The sequence below is a fragment of the Cervus canadensis genome, chromosome 18 (genome assembly GCF_019320065.1).
Source record: "Cervus canadensis isolate Bull #8, Minnesota chromosome 18, ASM1932006v1, whole genome shotgun sequence".
Classification (NCBI taxonomy): Eukaryota; Metazoa; Chordata; class Mammalia; order Artiodactyla; family Cervidae; genus Cervus; species Cervus canadensis.
The window spans coordinates 51760599-51786549 of record NC_057403.1 but is presented as its reverse complement, the minus strand read 5'-3'; the positions used below and the strand labels follow the sequence as shown (position 1 = coordinate 51786549).

General features: G+C 52.9%; 1 protein-coding gene across 9 annotated transcripts in view; it reads left to right on the top strand.

Annotated features, from left to right (window-relative positions):
- Nucleotides 1-25951, top strand: part of LOC122420576 (BTG3 associated nuclear protein) — a 68987-nt gene that overhangs the window by 23777 nt on the left and 19259 nt on the right. For 5 of the 9 annotated variants that reach the window (XM_043435819.1, XM_043435816.1, XM_043435818.1 and 2 more), the window contains exons 4-8: nt 563-762; nt 11491-11607; nt 12842-13017; nt 20217-20456; nt 24902-25069. In XM_043435819.1, coding sequence (XP_043291754.1) covers nt 563-762; nt 11491-11607; nt 12842-13017; nt 20217-20456; nt 24902-25069 — 901 coding nt within the window. The remainder of the gene's footprint in view (nt 1-562; nt 763-11490; nt 11608-12841; nt 13018-20216; nt 20457-24901; nt 25070-25951) is intronic. The other 4 variants (XM_043435822.1, XM_043435821.1, XM_043435820.1 and 1 more) reach the window with 2 other exon arrangements.

The window sequence follows — 25951 nt, the reverse complement described above, 5'->3', positions numbered from 1 at the left end:
CAGGAGTGGCCGCTGAGGGGAGGGGGCAGCTTCCTATCGGGTGTTTGAGCCGGTTCTTGGTCCCAGGCAGGACTTGGGTGACGGCGGTGGAAGGTGCGGCAGCTCTTCCAATGGCCGCTAGGTGGCAGGTGTGCCGCTCTCACGCGCGGGAGCCTCGGCACCATGCCTCACCTTGGGGCGGTGGGTGTCCTGGGAGCAGGCAGGTTTCTGGGCTCTTTTGATTTTGGGTGTAATCTGTTTTCATAGAAGCATTTGACTAGTTTTATGTGTAGGTTTACTGATGAATAGACTCACGTCGTAAAGCCCACTTAGGTTCTGTTTTCTGTGGGCTTCAGTGTAGCTGAGAGTCGCAGCTGCTCAGAGCAGAGCCAGTCACACTGTGAGTGGGCAGGGTCCAGCTTGTTTCTGGAGACGCTGCTGCTCACAACTAGAGCTGGAGTGCCGGATTGTCCTGTGGGGACAGACTCAGCCGAGTGTGGGAGAGAGCTGCTTGGTGTTCTTGGAACTGTCTGCTTGGACTTCCAGAGGCCCTTCCTGAAGCTCTTCTGTTTTTCTCTTGCAGTCATTCCTGTATTCCATTAACCAGACAATCTGCTTGCGATTGGATAGCATTGAAGCCAAGCTGCAGGCTCTGGAGGCCACGTGTAAATCCCTGGAAGAGAAGCTGGACCTGGTCACCAACAAGCAGCACAGCCCCATCCAGGTGCCCATGGTGGCCGGCTCGCCCCTCGGCGCCACCCAGACCTGCAACAAAGTGCGATGGTGAGAGCCCCCTCCCCAGGCTGTGCCCTCGGCACTCAGGGTGGGACCCGAGTCAGACCCGGGCGATACGCGGGCCTTTTCCAGGCAGCTGGGTCATCCTCACAGCTTCTTCGTGACATAAGCTGGTGCATCTCTGCTTTGGAACCGTCCCACCAGAGCTTTGAAGCTGTACATTTGTTTCTTCTCTTTTTCTGTTCCATCTGGCTAGTCTTGGGAGATTTTTTTTCTTCAGAGGTAGCTTTTTATAAATTTCACTTGAGAGTATCAGACTTTCCACTCAAGCCTGTAGCTTTTATTGTGCCTCTTAGTTTTCTTCTCTATTTAGAGCCTAACTGTAGTGGAATGTGCAGTAGTTCAGGTTCTGTTTGAATCAAAGATTCTGGAGCGTGTGGGCCAATGTGGGGGTGTCCTTGCCTTTGACCGGTGTGCCTGTGCTTGGTCTCGGGCACCCCCAGGTTCTGCAGAGATGAGTGGAAGCCCAGGCCGGGGTGGCTGCATCCGTCAGTCCTGCTGGCAGTTCTGTCCTTTCCCATGATGGGCTGCGGAGAAGTCTTGTGGTGGTGGTGGTGACACCTGTCTGCTTGATGAGAGCTGGGGCCTTCACCATTGGTCTCTGGGCCAAGTGCTGCCTCCCGCTGAGTGCGGAGGCAGGGTGGGGGGCGGTGGTCAGGAGTGAGGGCCCGGCCAGGCTACTGCCTGGTCTGCAGGTCCCTCATCTGCCCCTCGGGGAAGGGGCAGTGCTTTTGGGGGCATGTGGGGTTGGGGAGGGCGTGCATGGACGGGCCGGCATCCAGAGGCTGCCTGTCAGTTTCCCTGGGATGGCTGTGGACGACACCTGCAGTGTGGGCCATTGTAACTCTCAGAAGTGTCACGGTGTGCTGGGGACACTGCATGGCCCCGACACCTGCTCTCCAGCCAGGGTTGGGGGGGCCCCAGGGGTCTCCGTCCCCAGAGGAAGGTCAGGTGATCTGTGGTGTTTCACCCAGTGTTTATACCGCGTCCTGATGGTCAGCCGTGTCTTTTCTCCCTGTGACACTTGGTGGAGTGTGTTTTCTCTGCAGTAAGACTCAGACTTGCCAGGAACAGTGCCGTTTTTAAAGAAAAACTTTTTGTAATGACCCCTTACCCTAAGATGTAATGTCTAGAAAATATAACTCATAATTTAAAAAACTGAAGGATGGTAGTGTATAGCGTATAATAATGTAACACATGTAACAATACGTAAAAGGCTGGGAGCTATGTCAGGAGGCCATGGATAGGCCCACGTCAGAGCTGACGACCGGGAGGCTGTCGCCCTGACTCTGGGATGCCAGTGGTGGTGGAATATTACAGGAGTGGTTCCTGTTAAAGTGACAAGTAAAGCAATGTACAATTCTTCCTAGACTCAAACAATAGTAAAATTTCTGGAAAATTCACACTATGTTAAAATTATCCCGAAATATTTTGTGCGTGAGTGTAGAACACAGTAAGAGTCTGGGCTCAGAGTTAGAAGCCGGATTCTCACTCTGAATGGGACGTTTGCAGTGGGTGTGGGGAGAGAGGTGGTGTTAGGGAGGCTTCTCGTGCCTCACAGACTGTCAGCCCCTCGGTCTCTGCCCCTAGACCTGGTGGTTCTCTCAGGCATGTCCCGGGCCCCCCTCACAGACGGCTGCTCTGAGAGCTATGACGAGAGTGAAGGAAGGCAGGCTTCCCACCCTCAGTGAAGACAGCCTGGTGGCTTGTCGCTTTGTCACTGTGTGGGGAAAGGTTGTCCCTGGAGGCAGGGACATGATGTTCCGGCTCCCCGTCTGTGCTCTGTGTGGGCCCATGGGGAGGGGGACGGGGATGAGTCTGCAGGGTTGCAGGTGCCACTGCAGCTGTGCATGGACCCCAAGGCCCCTGGTTTCCCCCCCAACTTGCCATGGGCGACACGGGGGTGGCAGGGCGTGTCGTACAGTTGTGCTGAGTTGTGCGTGTCCACACTGCCCATCCTGGAAAGGAGGACTGCCCGCCCTGGCTCCTCCCACATGCCCGCCTGACTCGGGGGAGGCATTTCCAGGCTGCAGGGAGCCCCTTGTCTCCCCAGCATTCCAGGAGATCCGCTAGCAGCCTCCCTGGTCAGAACCTCCCGTGCTTCACTCTGCGGGGAGGAGCTTTGATCGTGCAGAGGCCTGTGAGCTGTTCTCTGTGTGCATTCACAAATAACATGAGAGTAACGTTTCCTCATGTGGACTCAGAAGTGTAATTTAGTTCACACAACTCAGCTTTTCTAGTTTTAAAGACTCATATTGTCATATTATTGAGTATACTTATTGGCAGCAGGTTAATTAATATTAATAAAACCATTACTTATACCTATTAATGTGAGGTTGACAGAAGGAAAGGTCATTTCTCTGTTTTCTTAGGTATCGTTTAAAATAGGTTGCATATGAATGATTTTTTAAAGAAGATATTAAATCTGGCATTTCCCTCCATGTAAGTTCTAAAAAGGAAAGGAAAAAAAAAACTGCCAGTAGTTGAAAGCTGTTAACAAGAAAATTTGGGGAAAAGTAAAGGACAAGAGTTTAATCCTAGTACATTGATGAAAAAGGATATATTTAAATTAGAAAGTGACTAATTTATAAACACACGAGCAAATGAGAAACGTATGTCTTAAGTGTGGGTAGTGGAGCGCAGAGAAGGAAGTCTCCAAAAACAATTAAAAATTGTTTAATGTTCTGAGTAATGAAGTACTTCTCCAAGTACTCTGGGCCTCAGATATTTAAAAGTTAGAAGTATGTAAATCCTGGATTATTTTATATCCGGATTGTGTATTTTAAAAAATAACTGAAGTTTCCTTAGGCCTTTTGGAGTGGTTGAGAGAGTGGTTGGGCAGTTCACCATCTTCCAGGACAAGTGAGGACAACCCTGAGGAGTTGGGAGCAGGACTCTGGGTGGTGGGTGAGAAGTCGTCCACTGCAGTTGCACCGGCCTGTCCTCCTCGAGAGGCACATAGGGCCCAGAGCAGCCCCAAGCCCACTCGCCATTTCTAATGAAAATGGGCCCGGACTTGACTTTGGTATCAGCTCTGAGAAGTGTTTTTTTATTCTCTTGGGTTCCGGAGCATAGAAGCCAGTGGACTACTGCCAACTCAGTTGGCATTTTTAGATTCAGATTTTTCAGGTTCTATACCTGAATGAGATTAAGTAAATGAGATTCTTTAAATAAATTCAAGAAAAAAGACGACAAAGAAAGAAAACCTTTTTCTTTGATGCTCAAGCTTAATTGTAAGCAACATGCCTGGGAGTTACCTGGATGGTGTGTCATCCAGCAGTGCTGTTCTGCTTGGGAGAAGGAAAGTGGACTTGAATTCTTAGGTGGGTGCTTTTTCTCCTTTCTTGCGGGTGTACCACACATTGGGATTTTACTCATCGTGATTCCAGGCGTAGCAGTGTGCGACTTTAACATTGAAGCCATGTTGCGCTGGCATCGGAAGTGGCGGACCCGAGGCTTCCTGTGCTGAGCTGCCGACCCAGTACGCGACAACTTGTCTGTCCTTCACGCGCTGCCGTGAGCATTTCAAGATGGGCCTCCGGTGTGCTGCGAGACCAGGAGGGGTCAAGTGTGTGTTCAGGGACGTTTATGTGGACTAGTGTAAGAGACCCTTTCTGCGCTTGTTTGAAGCCAAACTTTGGGCTTCCCCTGTGGCTCAGATGGTAAAGAATTTGCCAGCAATGCAGAAGACCCATATTTGATCCCTGGGTTGGGAAGGTCCCCTGGAGAAGGGAATGGCTACCCACTCCAGTATTCTTGCCTGGAGAATTCCATGGACAGAGGAGCCTGGTGGACTGTGTAGTCCATGAGGGTTGCAAAGAGTCGGGCACAACTGAGTGACTTTGACTTGAGGCCAGGTACAGCCACTTGAAGGATGTGCAGTAGTTAGAACTGAGCTGAGCCTGGGGTGCAGGGCTGCTGAGGGTGCTGTCCTGGTGGGTGCCCACTGAGGGGCCAGTGTGAGTGCCCCTGTGCAGTGCAGGGCCCAGGGAGCGATCCCTGGTGCCCAGCGAGCTCCTGTGGAGCCAGACCTCAAGAGTGGCTCAAAGCCAGCTGGTTTGCGCTGGTTTGTTTTTTTGAACTGAACATACTGATTAACTAGAAAAATACTTGTGTTTCCTTTAAAAGCAACCAACATTTATTCTTTATTTTTTTAATGTATAAATAGTTTATTTATGTTTTTTGAGATGTAATGGACATATACCAGGTTTTTATTTTTAAAAACTTAAGCATTTCTTATAAAGCTTTAATGTGTTCCTATGATTTTTAAACAATTGTAATGAATCAGAGGTTTCTTTGCATACTCAAAACTAAAATAGAAGTGTTTTCTTTGTTTTTTTGTTTTTTTTGCCACACTGCGTGGGTTGCAGGATCTTAGTTCCCAATCAGGGATTGAACTGGATGAGTGATTATTTTGAATTGCAAAAGGATCAGTGTCAGCAAAGTATAATGTAGATGCGAGGGAGGCAAACACTGTTCCAAATATTTTTCAATATTCTGCTGTAACTCCCCCCATCACAGATGACAAAGTTGGGCATCACTGTGTGAGCAGAAATAATGCCTGACTTGACCGCCTTACCCGGGTGCTGACCACGATAATCAATCACCAATCTATAATAGGAAGAGAGGAAATCTTATCTGAACGAAACTGAGGACTGTAGCCCCGAAGACAGCCTCTCAGATTACTCTGAGGAACTGCTGTGAAGAAGAAAAGCACAGTTTTAAATCTTATCAGAGTAGAGAGCATCAGACAAGTCAGGAGTTTGCTCCTTCAAGGCTTCAGAGCAGCAGACCAGCACGCACACACGCTCTGGCACTTGGGGGAGGAGGGAAGGGAGGCTTATCGTGGAAGGAGACCCAGCACTGGTGTCTGAGGAGGGAGACCTCTCGTCTTCAACACAGGTGTTCTCTACTGGCGGTCAGGATGCCCTTTTATAAAGAATTAGAGCAGGCTGCTGCTGCTGCTAAGTCGCTTCAGTCATGTCCGACTCTGTACAACCCCATAGACGGCAGCCCGCTAGGCTCCTCTGTCCCTGGGACTCTCCAGGCAAAAATACTGGAGAATTTCCTTCTCCAATTAAAGCAGGCAGTGGGCCACAAACAGGCTGTTTTGTTAGTCACGGTGACTCAGGTATAAGCCAGAATGACTCCCACACCTGAGTGCGTGAGCGTTGCTTTCCCAGGCTGAGGGTGGCAGGTCCCGGTGAACCTTGGAGCCGAGTGTGGTTTCAGTCCTGAAGGTAGGGGGTGGGGTTTGCGGCAGACACAGCAGCCTGGCCCCCCCTGCCCTGTCTGGTGAGGACTGTTTGGAGGACTCGGCCTTTGGGCACTGAAGTTCCCTAGCTCGTCTGTGAGAGGTTAGAAGCTTCTGCCCAAAGACGGTAGTGTCCTCAGCCTGGGTGGAGGCATAGTTGTGGACACTCGAGGACAGTCTCCTGTCCTGGGACTCAGCCCCGCCCTAGAGCATCCGGTGCCCATGGTACATCACTGTAGGTAGCGGCTGGGCTTCTCTTCCGGGTATTTGCTTGGAGAACGTGTGATCAGGGCCTGCCTACTTTCTCCTTGCTCCCTGGAAACTGGAAATAACTATGTGACTGTGCTGCTCACATAGACCTGATCTTCCCAGGGACCCCATTCTGTAACAGAGCCTAAGGAACGCTGGTGGGTTTAACTCCTGCCCCCTGACCCCAGCCATGCCCATGGCCGCTTGTCCACTGATGGTGGCCACAGTGTCCATTCAGAGTGGTCACTTGGTGGGACTGATGAGTTGTTTTAGGACAGCAGCTCAGGACCTTCTGACCTGCTCCCAAAGCAGTTTCCTGACACCGAGGAGAAGTTGGGGGCCACTTTGTAAGTGTAATTGGAAAATGCTTGCCAGTACACCTCTGAAAGCTGAAGACATTTGGTTTCAAATTCATCAAAACAAAGCGATTAAAATCCCTGGTACTGAAAGGTGAGTGGTAGCAGTCATTGAAATAGGATTATTTCTCTTCTCCACCAGCAAGTGGCAAAGGACATGAGAGATTTTCGGTTTTGAATCCAGGCTCCATTGCCTGTAAGTGGTGAAACCTCAGGCAGGTTCTCCCCTTTCTATACATCAATTACCTCAACAGTAAAAGGGGAATAAAAATCATAAGGGAGGGTTGCTGTGAGGGGTAACCCAGGAGGTGAGAAATCACTAGTATTAATGCTCATCATTTGGCAAGTGTCCAGTGTCAACCAGCATCGCGCTTGCTGAGGCACCAGCTCAGGACGCAGGTTGCCGTGAGTGAGGACGGTGTCCTGGCCTGTGCCACAGGTTTTGTGTCTCTGGACGCCTGCTCTGTTCTTTTCACTGTGCAGACCAACCGTGTGAGCCCGGGAACACCACTGGGATCTGAGGCTGCTCCTCGACCACACAGGACTGCCGGTGTCCTGGGCGTCCCGCTGGGCGGCTGGAAACGTCACCGAACAGAGCATACGCGCAGCACAGAGGCTGTGGCGGAGGCCCGGACGGCCGCAGCAGGGCCAGGGCTGTTGTGCTTGGTGGTGTTTGAAACCTGCGCACCCATCAGAATCGCCCAGAGAAGTTGTTAAAAAACAGGAATCTGAGGTTCAGGGAGTTGTGGGGTACAGATCCGGCTCCACAGACTTTGGTCAAGAAGGTTGGCTCTGCTGCTCAAGGACTTGGAATCAAACCTGACCTTACCACTGAGTAACCGTGTGACCTTGGACTGGATGTTGGCCTCTCAGTGCAGGGAAGGTATTGCAGTGCCCGCTGCCCGTCGAGGGTGAGGGTGAGGCCACTCCTGCCCATGGGGAGCAGCCCTTGTCCTGAAGGGCAGTGGGGGTCTGGCGCTCACAGTCACTCTCCGGCAGGGTGGCGGCCCTTGGTCACATGCTGTGGGATGACCTTTACTTCTGAATGAGAGTATACTTAGGCAAGAGTACTCAACTAGTAACTAGTGTAATCTTAAAACTGGACGAGAATGTCCAACTTGCAGATTAACCTAATCTTAGAATTAAAACAATCAGGGTGGTCTCTGGGTCTAGCCGTTTCCCTTTTGGTTAAGTTTTCATTTAATAGAAACTTTAAAAGCAGACATACAGTTCTAGGTTAAGATGTAGTTATGGTTTAAGACTGTGAGGGAATGAATTGAGCACGTAAAGATTTAAAACCAGAATAACCCAGGGATAGATAAATTGATCAATGAAACTGGCTTGAGAGGCCAGAGTTAGACCAACACAAATATGCCAGCTAGATTTTTACAAAGCTGCACAAGCAGTTTGACGGAGGAAGGACAGCTTTTTGAATAAATGGTATTGGCACAGTTGGCGTCCACAGGAAAGATGACAGAAATGAACCTTGGTGGAAACCTCACCTTGAACAAAAATTAATTCAGAGTGGATTACAGCTTTCAAGGTAAAATGTAAAGCTCCAACACTTTGGGATAAAGACACAGGAAAAAACCCCCAATTAGGAGAAGCTACTTGTAAACCACACTCTCAAAACTCAACAGTGAAAAACCAGCCAATCCAGTTGGACAGTCGGGCAAAAAGCAGAAACCGGCATCTCACCAGAGCGGAGGTGCGGATGGTGAGCAAGCACATGGAGAGGCTCTGAGCAGCATCAGCCAGCAGGAGAACGTGGCGAGGAGACTGCAGAGCCCCCAGGGACCCTCCCGACGCCAGCGAGCGCAGCACCTCCGGCCGCCCACCCCCACTGCGGCGTGTGGACGGGGCCACCACTCTGCTGCAGGGAGGCGGCGCTGCGTTGTTCCAGCAAGCTAACCTGTCCTCACCACGTGGCCCAGCAAGCACATCCTTGGGCACTTAGCCCAGAGAAGTGGAAACTCGTGTTCACACAGAACCTCCACACAAGTGTCCATGGCAACTTCATGTGTAATCACCAAAGCCTGCAGCCACCCTGAGAGCCCCTGTCTGGGTGAGAGGTTAAACAAGCGTGTGTGCCCCAGGCACACACTCGGGCCCAGGCTTATTCGTAACACGGCGTTGGCTGACAGCCTTGGGGGTGGCCAGGCACATGTGCAGTCAGTCTGTAGAGCAGGAGGATGGGGAGGAGGTTCATCTCCAGCCGGGACTCCGTGGGCAGGAGCTGTTTGGCGTCCCCAAGACCAGGGAAAATCTAAATTTCCTTTAGAGGTCTCTCCTGATTAGGGCAGGCCCACCCAGGATGATCTGTTCCTTGATTAATCTAATGCCAACAAGCTGGGCCTTTTAATCACCTCTGCAGCCCCCCTTCCCAGTAGCCCCCCAGGTTGTGCCTGGCTTGGTCCCTGGGGCTGTGACTCCGCCTCGGCAGGACGCTCACATGCCGTGACACTCGCTCCTCAGGATAACTGCTGCCTCCTTCTTAGTGTCATGTGGATGTTGCATAGTTTCTGAAAACCGAAGTATTATTTTGTACAGTTTGAGGTTGACATAACTCCATTAGCGGAAAGGGTATATTGTCTGGCATGTTAATACTGATGTTTAAGAACAGACTGATTCATTGCTTTCTTAAGTGTTTCCATTATAATCCAAGTACAGTCATCCTTAAAAAAAATCCCGTGAATAAGCTTTAGACAGTCAAATTTTATGTTGCCCCTTTTGCTTTTTTGGACTTTGATTCCCATTTCATTTTCTTCACAAAATTTTATCCTGTGAATCAGGTTATTACACGCCTTAGTAACAGAAATACAGATAGAACTTGAAGCTGAAAAATGTATTTCTTGTAACCATAAGGGCTGAAGAGGGTTTTTTTTTTGTTTTTTTTTTTTAATCTCTTCTAGATTGAGAACTCTTTATAGCTATTAGTATGCAGTTGAGGAAAACTGTGCAAATTACTACTAGTTTACAACTAATTCTTAACAATGCAGTATTGTGAATGTACCTCCCCACCCCCCTAGATGGATGGGGCTTTAGTGTGCGTTAATTCCTGAATCTCTGGCCAGTGTGAGTAATCTGTCTCTTAAACTGAAGCAGGGCTCAGCACCGCTTCTGTTTCTGTCTTCAGGTTTTACATTTCTAAGTTCAGAGAAGCTTTGTTTGTGTAGATCAGGGTGTGGGAGGTGAAGGACTCCTCCTCGCCTCCCATGCGTGCCAGCAGCCTCAACAGTCCGTCACCATTGGTTATGTCCAACTGTCTGGGCGCTGAAACGGGCAGTCGTGGTTTCACGCGCGCTTCGTGGAAGGCAGTGAGGAGTGACCCCGCAGGGCGCTTACGATCTCACGTCTGGTGGACAGGGCTCCTTGGTGTGGTTGAGGGGAGGCTTTGTGCAAGGGAACAACCATGGCCAGAGGTTCTGTCCCAGGGGTCATCTTTAGGACGTCGTACCTTCTGGAAGGAGGGCCTCGGGGAGTTAGTCGCTGAGGGCCCTGCACACCTAAGGTGCCCCCTGGGCTGCCTTTGCTCCAGCTTGAAGTGGCTGTCTCCGACCAGCGTTTCCTCCACCTTGAGGTCCTGTAGGAAGCAGAGGTCCATTTAGTCAGCGGCTCTACCAGTCATCAGTGTGAACCCGTTTTAACCTGTTGTTTCTGGCTCACGTGTCAGCCTGTGAAAGGGCTCACACACCATGGGGGTGAGGGGATGGATGTCTCTGTGTGGAGACCTGGGAGATGCCAGCCTTCCGGGAACACACTTGGGAAAATACCATCTCCTGTTTTGACACATGAGTCGCTGAGGCTGTCACATAGGCGCCTGTACATGTCATCTCGGTACCTGGACACCTGTCATACTGCCCTGTGGGTGGGTTGTCAGGGCCTGGGGGGTTACCTCCGGTGTCACTGACAGCTGAGTAGAATAACTAAGAAGACGATAAAGGCTGTGAGTGGAATGCAGTGACTGTCTTTATGTTAGGAGAATGCCCCATGGTCCTGTGAGTCACTGTGCCAAATGGCAGGAAATGGTACCATTTGTGCCTCTGATTTTGGGGGTGTTGACAGTGTGTGGCTGAGATGGAGGGTGGGGTTCTCATGGGTGCTTTTGAGTATGTGAGTGCTCCGCCTGTAAAAACAGGGTCCTCCCAGCACTGATTTTTGGGGAGTGAGGTCCAAGGATGACTTCTTCCTGGGTGATATAGCTTGTGCATCCCAACCACCTGTTCTTCCTGCACAAGGCGTGGCTGGAAGCGCCGAGGATTGGAGGTCTCAGGAGCAAGAAGTCTCGACGACTGTGCCTGCCATGTGTTAAAACACACGTCTCCCCGGAGGAACTGCCCCTGTCAGGGCACAGTTCTTGGAGCGTCATTTCCATCACAGCACAGTCTCCGGCCCTGGGCTGTGGGTCCTGCACTGGCCTTGCAGAACCCAGCGGTCAGCGCTGTGCTGTCACCCATGGGCCCTGCTGCAGAGGCTCGCCCCTTTGCACACGGCAGTCTCGCCTGGCATGGGGCCGAGAGCCTAGGTTTCAGAAGGGAGTTCCCTGGGGTGGGTTTCCATGCAGACCTGCTGCTTCAGGGTACTGACTGTGCAGTGACCGCTGCGGCACCCATCTCTTCTTCGTAAAGATGTGAACATTCTTTACGGTACCAGCAAGGAGCAGGGTTAGACTCCGTTAAGAAGCTCCCCACCGCCCCAGTTGTCCCTCTGCCCGTGCTGCTCGTGCACGTCGGGGGGCCCTGCTTGCCCTCCCCCGCTCGGAGCAGGGCAGGGGCGTTGACTGTTGATGACTCTGCTCTCACCATGAACGCTGTCGTGTTAAGGTCTTCTTTTCTCTGTGATTCTTTTGTTCCCTAGCGTCGTCCCCCAGACTACAGTAATTCTCAACAGTGATCGGCAGAACGCCGTTGTAGCCAAGATGGAAGACCCCCTGAGCGGCAGGGCACCGGAGCCCCTGGAAAATGTCATTAGCAAGTCAGTAGCACGACCCCCACCTCTCACCACCACTGCCGGGCCCCGGGGACGGGGCAGCGTCTGGGGCGCCTGTGTCGTCGGGCCCTGTGTGCTCACTGTGGTCCGCGCGCCCTGTCCTCTCACCTCACTCCCATCTGTCTGTCTGTCTGTCCGAGCATGTCGGGTTGGCGGACGCCCCGTCTCATTGGCCAAGTGGTGCAGGCATTTAGAGGTGGTGCCTTCTCCGGTCCTTTCTCTCTGGAGATACTTCAGCTGTAACCTGAAGCCAAGGCGAGGGTGCGCAGCGGGCATCTCTGCCCCTCATGTGTGGGGCCCCCCCTCCCCGTGGCATTGGCCCCGCCACGCTGCTTTCCAGTGAGTCTCGCAGACCCTCCTGCAGCGGTCCTCCTTCTTCCTTGTCGTGGCCGAGGCCCCCAGGAGCCTGGCCGAGGGAGGTGGGTAAAGACACGGGGCCAAGGCCACGGAGCAGATGGCCTGTGAGATCGGGCCTGGCGAGGGTGGCAGTCACGGCAGGTCCGGAGCATTTAGTGAGGTCCAGCCCCGGGATGGAACTGCCCCCCGGGATGGAGCCCCCTCAAGCAGGGACATCTCACTGCTTCCCCTCTTTGGGTGCAGCAGTCTCTTGAAGGAAGTCGAAGGGTCACGTGTCTCCAGATAAATTTTTTTTTTTTTTTGAGCACGTTTTGGAGCTGTGGTGGTCTGGTTTCCTGGCGGTGTCTCACTGCTCCGCCTCAGGGTCCCTTGTGGTGGTGAGAGGGTCCCCCAGGAGGCTCTTGACTGGCTTTTTTAGCCTGCTCAAGCGGCTTCTGTTAGCGGGGGACAGTTGGGAGTGAGAGCTGCGTCCTCCTGGGCCGTCTTGTTCGGAATGTCCCGGGACGGAGCAGGTCGGGGCTGTCATCTGAGTCTGCAGACGCTTTCCCAGAAGTCGCTGTGACTCCGACGGCAGTGCTGTGCAGGGTCACCTCCGTGACAGGAGGCCGTGTGTCCGGCCTCGAGTCACAGCCTGTTGTGATTTCACTTCCTTTAAACGTTTCAAGTTTCCTTTGGTTTCTTGGAGCCGCAGACTGCTTCCTGCTGTTAACGTGAGCAGAAAGAGCTGCGGGAAGGCTGGTGGCGCAGTGTGCGTGCTGGGGTACGTCGCTCTGAGACGTGAGGGGGAGCGTGCGTGCAGAACTGTCTCCGCGTGCTGCCGTGCTGCTCTCACCACGCTGCTGGTGTCTCTGTTTCCGCGCAGCGCGGTGCCCGGGCGTCGGCAGAACACCATCGTGGTGAAGGTGCCAGGCCAGGAGGACAGCCACAACGAGGACGGGGAGAGCGGGTCCGAGGCCAGCGACTCCGTCTCTAACTGCGGGCAGTCGGGAAGCCAGAACATTGGCAACAACGTCACCCTCATCACCCTGAACTCAGAAGGTGCGTCCTCTCCGCACGTGAGGTAACGGGTGTTCAGTGGCCCTTGAACAGCACGGGCCGGAGCCGCAGGGCCCGCGACACATGGACTGTTCACTGGCGACCACGGAAGGGGATGACTAGCAGTGATGTGTGAGTTTCTGGCCACATGGAGAGTGAAATCCCCACAGGGCTCAGGTTTTTTTCCCCCATTGTTTAGAAAAGTAATATATATTTATTGCTTTTGAAAGATGATAAAATATAAAAATGATGAAGGAAGTGAGAATAACTGGAAACATTTCTGGTCCAGAGAACTCTACAAATCAACATTCCAGAGAGTTCTACAAATCACATGCTGTATTTACCATCCTATAACTTGCTTCTCCCCACTGCATGGTAGAAATCTCTCCATGTTAATACTGATTTACATAATCGTTTTCAGTTAGTTTCACTCGCTGAATCTGGTTCTAGTGATGGGCAGTTGTGACTTGATAGCTGGCGGTCGGCTCACTTGTCTGACCACAGCTTTGTCCTGTGTCTCTGATGACGGTTGGGGTTCCATTCAGAGGGACCGCGTGTCCAGGTCGAGGCCATGCTGGGGGCTGTGCCGCCCCTGCCCAATGTGATGTACGGGGACCGTCCTCTCTCCTGTGGGGTCTGGGGTCCACTCTCACCTGGCCCTGGGTCTGGGAGGTGGCCTGGCTTGTGCTCCAGAGAGTTCCTGCCGCCTGGCAGCTCTTCCTTGCTCTCAAAGGTTGAGTCAGTGTTTCCCAAACGGGCCTTAGGACAGCGCCTGGAAAGAGAGATGCGATTACTCGGGCAGACATAGCGTCGTGCCACTGAGTTCTCAAGCTTGTAGTTTGTTACCCAGAGAGCGCTGGTGGGGTATTTCTGCTTCTCTGTCCAAGTTGTTGATTTTTTCCTAGAAGTGTAGATTTTTCTACGGACAAAGATTGTCCCATTTAAAAAAAAAAAAAAGATTGTCCCATTTGAAAGACTTGTTACCACATTAAAACGCTGAAAACAAAGTTCTTTTTAAAACATTCACCTCTAACAGAAGTTGCAGGGTTGAGATGTCAGAGTGGGCACAGGAAAAAGGTTTCCGTTCCATCACAGCGAGCATCTTAAAGCAGGAGTGCCGGCAGGCTTTCGTCCGTTCACAGAGCGCACAGCACCACTGTCTGAACCCAGGGTGTTTTCCCCAGAGAGACCCCAGAGCGGGGCCCCGTGCCCTGTCCTCCGGTCCCGCCGCCTCTGCCCAGCTTCTTGTCTCGGGTTGCTGGTCGTGCAGGTTTTCACTTGAGGGAAGCAGTGGCGCCCTCCTGTCACGTGCACCAGTGCTTCATTCTTCTTCCTGGCGGGTGACGGCCCATCATGGAGACACGTGCTGTTTGTCCATCACCCATCGATGGACACTGGGGCCATGCCCACTTTCTGAATGTCGTGAGCAGTGCTGCTCTGCACATCTGTGTGCAGGGTTTTGTGTGTGTTTTCATTTTTCTGGGGCTGATACCTGGGAGTGGAATTGCTGGATCGGGGGCGCTAGTCTCTGACTCATTAGATGTGAGGAAGAGAGGTGCTCCTGACTTCATCCTGGTGGAAAGTGAATGAAAATTATACTTGGAACAGCTGCAGAGAAAGTTCTTCTTCATCCATGTGAGTTTTGGGTAAATACCTCCCTAGATCTGGTTACTTACTATATACCTGATTTGTTTGGTTTAAATGGCATCAGCTCCAAACATGACATTTGGGAGAGTCTGGGATTATCATAAAAATAGAAGATGTTGTCTTTTATTTCTTTTTTTTTTTGTCTTTTACTTCTTAATGTGGTGCGATTAATGTGAAATATATTTCAGTGGGGGAAGCTGCAGACTGAGTCAGATGTGAATGTACATAAAGGAATCACAGTTTGAGCTTCTTAGTATTAACATCCATAGGGAAAAAGTACAGGTTTTCTGGGGGTCTGCGTAGGAGGTTACCAGTGTCCTCCGGAAGGTCCCGCGCAGTTCCAGCATCCTGAGTGTCGGATTGAGTGTCCTCGGTTGGCCTGGGGTTTGTGAAGACGGAGCAGAGACGGCGCGTGCGCCTAAGTGGCTGCTGTGCACGAGGACACGGGGAGAGGAGCTAAGACGAGGACGAGTCCCGTGGAGTTGCTGCGGGCTGCCTGGTCAACATCCCGAGCGATTCAGATGCTCTGAGCGGGGGATTAGCTGTTTCCCTGCCACATCCTCCCTGGACTGACCCACCAGGCCTGGGGAGCACCTATCGGAGAAGCAGCATTAGCCCGTAGGTGCTGAGGGGCCGGAGTACTCTTCTTTCTGATAAGAGCCCAGGCTGCACTGGATACGTGCTCTAATCTTCTTACCAGAGTACTTCTGTGCCTCACTGCAGAGAACCACAGATTTTCAGAATGATTATTTCCTAGAAATCCCACGTGGTCTGCATGGGTTGGCATGCTGTGCTGTTCCCTGATAGATCTGGAGGTGTCAGGGGTTTACCGTGTCTTAATTAGGCACTTCTGGCTGCTGCAGCATCGGCTGCATTTGGATCAGAGGGAAGTGCTAGATGGGAGAGGGGTGGTGAGCAGCAGGCTTACTCCTTAGCTCCTGCCTTCCACCCTGCCCCTGGCAGGGAGAGGTCATTGTTCACCCCTGTCTTTGGTTAAGTACTGACAGTGTGTGGGGTGTAATGATTTAGGTCTCTTAGTTCAGAGACTAAGCTGGTGAGCTGAGTTAGGGAAACAGACTAGCCAGCACGTACTGAAAATGGGATCTCTTCATTAATGAAGGGATTTCACTAGATTCTTAATGGCGAGTTTTAATTCTTACTATTTGTGCATGTGATAATTCTTAAGAGAGCTGGACCAATCCTGAATATAAGATATTTGGAACTCGCTTTCAGTAGGGAAGTACCTTGATGAAAACTGAATTATTGTCAGAAATCAGCCTGTGCATGTCGCAAAGCCCCAAGTCAGTGAAATGATTTTATGCACCTTCCTGGGGTGTGGTGGGGCAGGGGTGTGGCAGGGAAATGAAGCCTGGGAGGAGCAGGTGGTTTGGGAGCTTTGAGGAAAGGTGTAATACTTCACTCAGAAGGACTCGGGTTGGCACAGGATACGAAGGGTAGTGTGTGGTTGTGCTGGAAGGCAGCCCACGAAGCAGGTTTTGGAAACCTCTCTGAGCCCCTTCCCAGGCCCCTTGGTGCCCCCACAGCCCTACATGTCACATGCAGAGAAATTCACAAGCAGCTGGGGCAGCCTGTCTGAAAGCCTGGCAGAAGTGCAGCCCAGCACCCACTTATGACACACGGCATCCCCTGAGGCTGGCCTGGAGAGGCTAGAGGCCTGCCTTGAGGGCCTGACCTCCTGTGACCTTCTCTAGGTCACGCATGGGCACCCATGCACCCCAAAGCCTGTGGTGAATGGTGAAGGTTGCCCCCTCTCAGCTTGTTTACCATCCTTTAACTGGAGACTGAAGTGCATCCCCGGTCCCCTCTTGTGGCTGCAGAGATTTGAGCTGGTCATCAGTGAGGGTTGAGGGGGACCAGAGCCCAGGGTGTCTGGGGGAACTTTCCATCAACCACAGCCGCCTGCACAGGACTTAGAGGCTTCTGGGACCCCATGGGTGGGCCTCTGGTATCTTTGGAGAGAGTTCGGGCAACAGGCTAGGTTTGGTTGGGAGATGGCATCTGGAGTGGCTGGTGACCTCCCAGCCTTCATGAGATGTGGGCAGGGCGTGCAGGTCACTGTCCATGGATTTGAGGGTTGCCCTTTGCTTTGGAGGCGGGATGATGCCTCATGGGGCATTTTCTCAGAGTCCCTGAGTTGCAGTAATGCGTGTGAAGTCCTGGCTTGCAGGGGACGCAGGTTAGATACCATTCTGTCCACCCCACATGAACAGCTTCGCACTTGAAGAGGGATGCAGGGGTGCGCACGCCTCGGTCCAGGGACAGCCGGGCGGCTTGGGGTCACGTCTCCCTGGTGTTGGCGGCTGTGTGGGGGTGTGCATCACTACCTCAGGAGGTGGGCCTATGTATTCACATGATGTGCACACGTGTATGCGTGCATATACACATGTATGTGTGCACATCAGCAGGTGGGGAGGTGGGGACACAGGTGGCTGCTTTCTCTGCTTCAACTTGACGCTCTTGAGAATGCAGTCATCCTCTTTATTTCATCGTTTTCTCTTCATTTCATTTTCTTGGAACTAAAATAGAGCCTCGAAACACATATTTGTATTCTGAAGTATCTGAGTGGTTAGAAAGTTCAAGTTAGGGTTTTCTTCAAGTAAGTTTTTCAGAAGTGTCAGTTAATTTAATTAAAGATTTAAATGATTGGAGTAGAAAGCAAGTTTATTTTTCTTAAAATCCAACTGGTAGTTTTTAAACAGAGCTACTAGAATCTATTGTTTCAGCTGCCAAAACTGGACCAAGCTATTTTAGCAAAATAAATATATTCTTTTTGAATTGTCAAAAGGCAGATTTCTCAAATATTTATGTGGGCAGGTGCTCCATCTTATTTTACATTTAAAAGGCGCGGTTCATCGTCACTGTCAGACTAGGCTCCGGCCCCCATGTCGGGCCAGAGGTGAGAGGGGGCTGTGTCGACAGCTGTGACCGGTGCCCCCGGGTGAGGACGGAGCATCTGGGCCAGAGAACGTGGAGGGTGCTGTGTCGTCTACTCTTGCAGGAGCTTGAAGTGACGTCTTTTATCCTCCAAAATGCTCTGGTAACTGCCCTGTGGCCCGTGTGCCACCTCCGGGGCTGGGGCTGTGTGTCAGCAGGGAGCTGGGTGAGGAAACAGCCCTCCTGGGTCCGAGGACTTGTCCTCGCGGCCTTGCGCCTCCACTCACGGTGGCCGTTCGGTCACTTCCTCGCCGTGTCCCCCCCATGCTCTCGTCTGCTGCAGGGTTCCCAGAGCTCATCTGTGAAGCCTGGGTAGTTTCCATCAGGCAGCATGATGGGTGATTATTGTTTACACAGAAAAGAGGCTTAGTTTTGGTTTGTAAACTTGTTCATTCATTGGACGTGGTGTTTGGCTTTCCTGAGAATTCAGTGTAACAGATGAGGTCACTTCCTCGTTTCTCCCTCTCAGATCAACTGGACAGTGTCTGCCTCTTGCCTTCTGTGTACTGTGTCTGTGTGTGGCGGGGACAGCATGGTGTGGCCCCGGCCTGTTTTCTCCGTTGTCACTGGAGCCTGGTGGCTCCTGATGGGTGGCGTCTGGAAGGAGGATGGCCCTTCCTCCTCCACATCCCCGTTGGGGCAGCAGGGCCAGGTCTGGGGCTTGGACAGGTGGGCGCTCCTAGCACTGGCCCAGGGCACCAGAGGATCTCTTGCTGGGGACTTTTGGGACTGGTCCCCTCCCTTCCCCAGCCTCTGGTCTGCGGGTCCAGCAGGGTCATACATGGCGTGCACACAGGCTCTGGGGAGCCAAGTAGGGGTATGTGTGCAGGCAGCCCCCAGGGAAGCGGATGTCAGTTGGAGTCAGTGACGGAGAAGCCGAGTCACGATGCCCCTGCCAGCGCCGTCCTCTTGCCCCACCTGCTGTCCCACCTCCCCTACGCACAAGTGTGGCGTCACTTTGACATGATGTTGACTCACGGTTTGGAAAATGACACTGAACTCTTGTCCAGTGTTTACTTTTCTTTAAAAATGTTGTTTAAACATAGGAGCTGGCTACACAGAGTTCATAATACTTGTTCCTGAGAAAAACTGCAGGGTCTTTGGCGGTGCAGAGGTTGGAGTTGAAGCCTGCAGCCCGATGTCCTTGCACTGGCCTGCAGGGTGCCCTCCTTCAGTGACCCCTCCAATTCTCTCCCTGCTGCAGGTGGAGGGCGGTCCTTCTGCTCTGGTGTTGTTAAGCCTGTCATTCTAGGTTCACTGAAGGTTTAGATCTTGAGCGTTAGACCCTGTGCCAGGCATAGAGTTGCCACTCTGTGTAGGTAAGTTAATAAACTCGCTGGGAGCTGGTGCCTTTTCTGCATTCCAGCAGTGCCTGAGCCAGCGCCTCTAGAAGTTCCTTCGCATTACATTTGGATCATGTGTCCACTTCTTCTGTGGGTAGGTAAATGCTACAGGTGGCTGACGGCAGAAAGCTGCTCCTGGCTCCCCCTCTTTGCCTCCAAACCAGCCTGTTCCTGAGAAGTGGTTCTTCTTACTCATCTCTTACTATGAGTTCCAAAAGTCAGGCTTGTGATTTGTTTTCTGTCCTTAGCCAAGGTCAGGAGCCAGTCTCCCTCACCCCTCTAGTGGCCGGCTGGCCCAGGGGTGATGTGGTCATTATGATGGGGCTGCTGAGCCTTGCCTGGTGTTCGAGGAAATCGCGTGATTCAGGAGCCTGGCCTGGAGAGGCCACCCTCACAGAGCAGAGCGTGCAAGTCCCAGACAGCTGGCCCCTTGGCCTGTGCTCTGTTCCAGGCCTGTGGCAAAGCCGGGTGAGCTGGCTGCCCTTTGCAGGGCCTTTTTTTGTGCATAGAGGCCAGAATGTAAATCAGGACATTTCAAAATAAATCTCATGAGAAATCTTGAAACAGTGACAACCCTGGCTGAAACATGACTTAAAGGCCCCTGGCCTGGCGACCCTTAGCAGGAAGCCGGGTCCGCCTGTGAGGTTTAACTCCCCCTCCTGTCGCCCTGCCCCCAAGTGCAGGCGCTTTCAGGGGCCGCCTTGCTCCTCAACTTGCTTCCACATGAGGATCAGAAGGAGTGCTTGGAAAGCGGCCAGTGTGCAAGCAGAGTCGAGCGTTCTCTTGATTTGCGTTCCTAAGTGGAGTTTCCTTCGGCCAAAAGATGAGGCTTTTTAAAGTTGGTGTTTGTTTGACAGCGTTAAGCCCTTTCACACACTTAGTCAAGCCTGCAACTCCCGGGAGACTGTGACAGACGGGGGGAGGCGTGTCGGGGACACCGGCCCTTGGTCAGGGTGTAGCGTCGTCCCTCATTGCTGACGGAGCTGGTGGGGTGCTGCTGGGCTTGCAGACAGGTGGGCTCCTGCCTCCCACCCGGCGGAGGGGGCGCCATCTGCCCTGATGCCCCACCACCCCTCTTTCCGCCTGCGGTTTCCTGTCTGTCCCGGGATCGTCCTGGGCTGCCTCACTGAGGCCGAGCGGGCAGGTCCTCCCTAGTGAGCTGAGCTCCGGACGCTCGCCTCCCAGGCTCCCCTTGAGAAAGCTGGAGGCGTGGGCACTGTGGCCCGCGGGGCTCACCCGGGCCCCTCTGTCTTCCAGAGGACTACCCCAACGGCACGTGGCTGGGGGACGAGAACAACCCTGAGATGCGGGTGCGCTGCGCCATCATCCCCTCCGACATGCTGCACATCAGCACCAACTGCCGCACGGCCGAGAAGATGGCGCTCACGCTGCTGGACTACCTCTTTCACCGCGAGGTGCAGGCCGTCTCCAACCTCTCGGGCCAGGGCAAGCATGGCAAAAAGCAGCTCGACCCCCTGACCATCTACGGCATCCGGTGTAAGTGCTGCCTCAGGCCCGTCGGGGAGGGCTCCGCTGGGGGCGGGCACTGGGGGACCCCCGCTGTCAGGGGTGGGCTGGGGCGGCTCTGGGTCAGAGCTGGTCAGCAGCAGGGGTGCCCTGTGTCTGGGAGAAGGGTGGGCCCACAGGGCGGGCAGGGAGCTGTGCAGAGAGCTCTGGGTCAGAGCTGGTCAGGAGCGAGTGCCCCATACACATTCACTAAACTTATCGTTTCTTTCTTCTTTTAAATTTTTTGGCCACACATCTTAGCATGTGGGATTTTAGTTCCTCGATCAGGAATCGAACCCATGCCCGTTGCAATGGAAGTGTGGATTCTTAACCACTGGCCCACCGGGGAAGTCCCTGCAGTTTCTTTTTCCAACTTCTGACTTCGGCCATGCCAGCCACCTCCTGGGTCAGGAACCCACTGTCACCACTGCCAGCCACACCCACCTCACTGTGGACAAGGCTGGGCTTTACATTTTTCCTCTTTTCTGATTATCAGAAGTATTTTCTGTGCTTGGTTTTTTCAGGGAGAAAAAAAATTAGCATTTTGAAACATAAGCACTTCTTTGAGCACGGGAGTAAGGTTACTGAGCGAAAAACGTGTGGGATGCCAGCTTCTTCAGGCTTCCCCAGGGTTAACGGGCCCCCAGAAGCTGGGATGACCAGCTATTCAGTTCATGTGCTCTGTGCAAAAGTAGCTCTTCATTGTAAACATAAAGAAATTTGCCACGTTGTCGTGAGGCTTAGGACCTAAAGACAGAGCAGTTGCCTTTTCCCTGTTGAATTGATAGCGCTGTAGCCTAGTTCTCAGGGCTTTACTGGTGAGTCACATAGGCATCTGCTCAGACTGCGGGAGCCTGTGGCTGATCTCGTGAGATTAGAGATGAGGCTGGTATGCCCCCGGGGCCCTGAGCTGACAGGTCTTTGAAGACGACTGTGAGGGGGCCAACATGGAGAGACCTTAGTGCGGGGAGATGTGATTTAGCAGCACAGATGGGAGTCACGTGTCCATGAGGACTGTCGTCAGGTTTTCCCGAGTCAGCCTGGGAGAGAGAGGGTGTTGCTGATGGTCCACGGGGACCCAGAGCCCCGCTGACACTGGCCTCTCTGGTGTGTGACAGGCTGGCTGTGTCTGGGGCCATGAGGTTGAGACCATGGTTCTAGCAGAGCCAGTCTCCCTGGGAGGGCTGGGGGTGAGTCTGTCTTGTCTGTGGTGAAGGCTTACAGCCTATGACCCGTGGCCATCGTGGTTTGTAGCAGCGCGAGTCAGTGTCTGTCGTCACACGGCCGTGTGAGCCTGTGTGTCTGTGTGTCTCTCCTCTCCTCCTGGCGACCCTGTCCTGCTGCACTCAGAGCCCACTGTACTCCAGTCATGTCTGCAGCGACCTTGTGTCCAGGGCGCATCACCACGTTCTGGGTCCTGGGCGTGGACGTGAACTTTGGGGCGCGTTTCAGTACAATGCTCAGGGCCTGGGTTCTCTGGAACCTGGTGATCAGGCTCCTACCAGCCCGGCCCAGCACGCCTCTCTGGGGGCTGGGAGGAAGTGGTGGTCAGTGTGGGCTGGTTGGGGGAGGCAGCCTGTGAGAAGCAGAGGCAGGCGGGGCCCTGGATCTCAGGTCACTGTGGAGCGGGCTCTCCTCACACTCCAAGGGGCAGGGCGCCCGTGGCGGGGTGGGGCTTGCCTGCTGCACAGTCCCCCCCCTTCCGCCCAGCCACTGAGGGGCTGGCTTGTCTGCCGCTGAGACCAAGCGCTGAGACGGGGAGTCCTGAGGTGCTGGGGTGGGGAGGGGCTGCTGGGCTTGTCTGTGGCCATTTCTTCTCTACATGGGTGGGCGCCAAAGGCCTGAATTTTTAGGCTGGTTCTCACTCCTCGCTGATAACTCAGCTTTGGAGCTAAAGTGAGGATAGTGGGATTCTTATTTCATGAAGTTTTCTTAAGAGCATCAAATGACTTGAGATAAAATGCTTCAACAAGTGTGAAAAGCAGTTAATTCAAAGTAATCTTTTTATCACTCATTATGGGAGCTTCTCTCCTCCTTTCACTCAGCTGAGGTTGCTCAGAGCTGTCAGAAAAGATGGGAGATGCCTTTGGCAAAGTGAGAGGAAGCCCAGCTGTGGCGCCAGCCTTCGGTGCCCCCTGCCCCACCCCAGCCCTGTACGGTTCCCGGGGCAGAGCCAAGCCTCTTGGTGGGGGGGCATCAGTGCTGCTGGTTCCTTCATTAGTTTTTCTTGGCAGCCATCGTGGGGGCATCTGCCATAGAGCCGGAGTCTTGAGTCACTGTTGGAAGGAACTATGTAATAAGATGTCTTAGAAGCATTTTAAAATGGTTAATGCAGAACTATAAGAATGTGTATTTTTTCTTTAAAGGACGTAAGCCAGGTTTTGAACTGGCAGGTTGGTTTTTACAAAGTCGAATTTTAAGTATTAACGTTTTTTTTTGTTTCTTATTTGTACACCTTCGTGTGTCTTGTATATATTCTTTTCTGTTAGTAACAAGTTCTGAAAGTTTGCATAATCTTGTTAATCCGTTGAGGTGTTTGGAAGGTGTTTTCCTTGCGCGGAAGGCATGAGGGGCCGGAGGGTGGTCTGCAGGGGTCCGTCTGTGTTGGAGCAGGCCCCTGATGAGGTGGTGACGTGTGTGTGGTCATCAGTTCTTTGCCTGTGTTTGGGCTCCTCTGCAGCTGTAGTCGGTAGCTGGCTCTTCCTGTGACTGTACAACTGTATTTAGTGGTCGATCCCCAGTGACTATATGATTGTAGTTCCGATAGTTGGACTCAGTCAGTGTTTGAGTTCTATTGTAACTGCAACGCGTAGTTGGGTTCTCTTGTCGTTCAAGTGAATAACTGGCCAGGACTTTGTGAGTTTGCCCTGCACTTAGAGCCATCCCTTGCATGGAGCCATCCCTCAGTAAATAGAGAGGGATGACTCTGGTTAGAGATGACCTGGAAACCAGAGGTGCCACAGCCCTCATGTGTTTCCTTCCCTGCAGGGTGACAGTGTGGGGCTGAGACCACTGTGGTTCAACTTCTCCCCGATCCCCTAAACCCAGCCCTCCTTAACCCCATTACTCTTTATCAAGATTACAGACATTTTGGTTGTCATTCTGTTTAGAGTTAAAAATGTCTTAGCTTGTGTTCACAAAAAGTCAGGAGCTGTTTTGACAAAAGAAAATATAGTTTACTTAAGAAAACAGACACTTCCTTTGTTTTGATTATTTCTAGGTTGTGTGGTCCCCATAGAGCAGATTTCAGATTTTGGGCATCAATTTATCTCTCAGCAGATACTCCAGACTTGGTGCTCTTAGTAGTCAAAACAGGAAGTTTTTCAGCTTAATCTTCTTCTTATTAAATTTCTGAATTTCATCCACTTATTTTCTCTTCATTCAGTGGAGCTTCATGACCAGCTAGACAGGAGGTCACCGTGGTGAAAAGCATTTCTTGTGGTTCCCACGTTCCTGACAGCTACTTTCTGTCCGTTGAGCACAGGAAGAGATGAAGTGGTCCCCTGAGAGATGGGCGGGCTGGCAGGGCAGGGTCTCCTCCCGTGGGAGGGGGTCTCAGATGCCCGTGCTGCGCATGGAGAACTTGCCATCATGTAGGGGCCATGGCGAGGGTGCCGGTGGGCTGCAGCCTGGTGTCCCTGCCTCTCTGGCCAGCAGTCTGTGGATGTGATGCCCACTAGGCTGGGTGTGCAAGGGCTCCAGGGAGAGGGCTGGTCTCTGCCTTTAGGGAGTTCTGTTCTGACTGAGGAGGTAGACGGGGAGGCAGGGGAACTTCCATAAGCCTCAGACTCAAGTAACTGTATAAGAATGTCTTCAGATGAATTGTAATCAACGTTTAGTCAACGAACATTGATGCGTCTGTCCTCGCTTGGATGTTCTGTGTTCTTGGCAGGCATGAGATGCCTGTTCTCTGTTCTTTGAGCAGAACAAAGATCCCCTGTGTTTGTGGAGGAAATGGAGTAAACATCATTAATATCTAGGGGGTGACAGTTGGGAGGGTTCTGGGGTCAAGTGGGCTGGTTGAGGGGAGGATCATTTAGATCGTGTTGGAGCCGAAACGTGAGAGGGGGAAAGGAGGCAGCTGGGCAGCACGCTAGGGGTGACAGGTCGGAGTTTCGGTAAAGCTCTCAGGACCCTTGACTTCTGTCTCAGTCTCAGGACCCAGGAGGCCGTGTATGAGATCAGGGTGGATGGTTGGAGCGTGGGCATCCAGGACGCCTGTGGGAACCCTCACCTCCAGCTTGTAGCTTGTCTCCCTTTGATGTGAGTGGATCAGAGCAAAAAAGTTCAAGCTAAATGAATGAAAAGCCGTCGTCACCCACGACAGGCACGCCCGAGGTGGCTCTTGCCCATCAGCTTTCTGTTCCCGCTGCGCCCTGACCACAGCTGGGTAGGAGGCCGCATCTCACCTTCTTCCCGTTGGATGTGTTCTGCAGGTCACCTCTTCTATAAGTTTGGAATCACGGAATCTGACTGGTATCGAATTAAACAGAGTATCGACTCCAAGTGTCGGACAGCCTGGCGGCGAAAACAGCGAGGCCAGAGCCTGGCCGTCAAGAGCTTCTCCAGGAGAACGCCGTCCTCGTCCTCGTACGGAGCCTCAGGTTTGTGGACAGCCAGGCGGGTGGTCCGGGGCCGTCAGAGGCACATGCGCCGTGCCCACTCATGCCCTAGGAGACGCTCCCATGCGGGTACTGAGGAGCAGAGCGGTCTGGGCTTGGCAGCCGCAGGAGGGGTTCAGCCAGGACCACCGGCAGCTTAGCCTTGGCCAGCTGTCTGGCCCCCCTCGGGATGGTGTTCAGACGCCATCTGGGCAGTGGTCTTGGAACCCCGTGTTTCCGGCCAGCGCCTGTGTGAGGCCCTCAGCTAGCCTGGACCGGGTCTGAGCCGGGCGGGGAGGCTGGGCTGGTCCCAAAGCGCCCTTTGCTGCTCAGGCTTGGTCTCCAGCAGGGGCTGGTGATGACGACCTTCATCTTTACTCTCGCTCACTTACTTAAATGTTTTTCTTCCAGTTACTAGTGTTCCCTTCAGCTGAATGACAGTAATTTGGTTTAATGGCACTTTTGCGTCTTCGGTTCGTTTGTTCTCTGTTTATAAACACAGCAGTGTTCCTCCTGAGAGGGTTTGGGTTTGAGCGGCTCGGTGCGGCCATTGGCCTTGTGTCCTCTCGTGGGTGGCGAACAGGCTCTTCAGTGCCAAGGCTGGGCAGGCTCCGGTTCTTAGGACGTGTCCTTTGGGATGGACTCTGGCTGGCCCTGGGAAGGTCTGCAGAGTCCAGTAGCACCTTCCTTGGCGAGAGTGACCGAAGCTTTCTCAGGGGCAGGGGAACCCCGTGTCATCCTGCTGGGTCAGCTGTCCTCTGGGTCTTGGAGGCAGACTCCTTGGTGCTACAGGGCACGCTGCCTCCGTCCACCCAGCTCTCCATGCTGCGCCTCTGGGGTGGGCTCGGGCTGCTCTTGGGAGGTTGGTCTCCTGGGAGCCAGAGG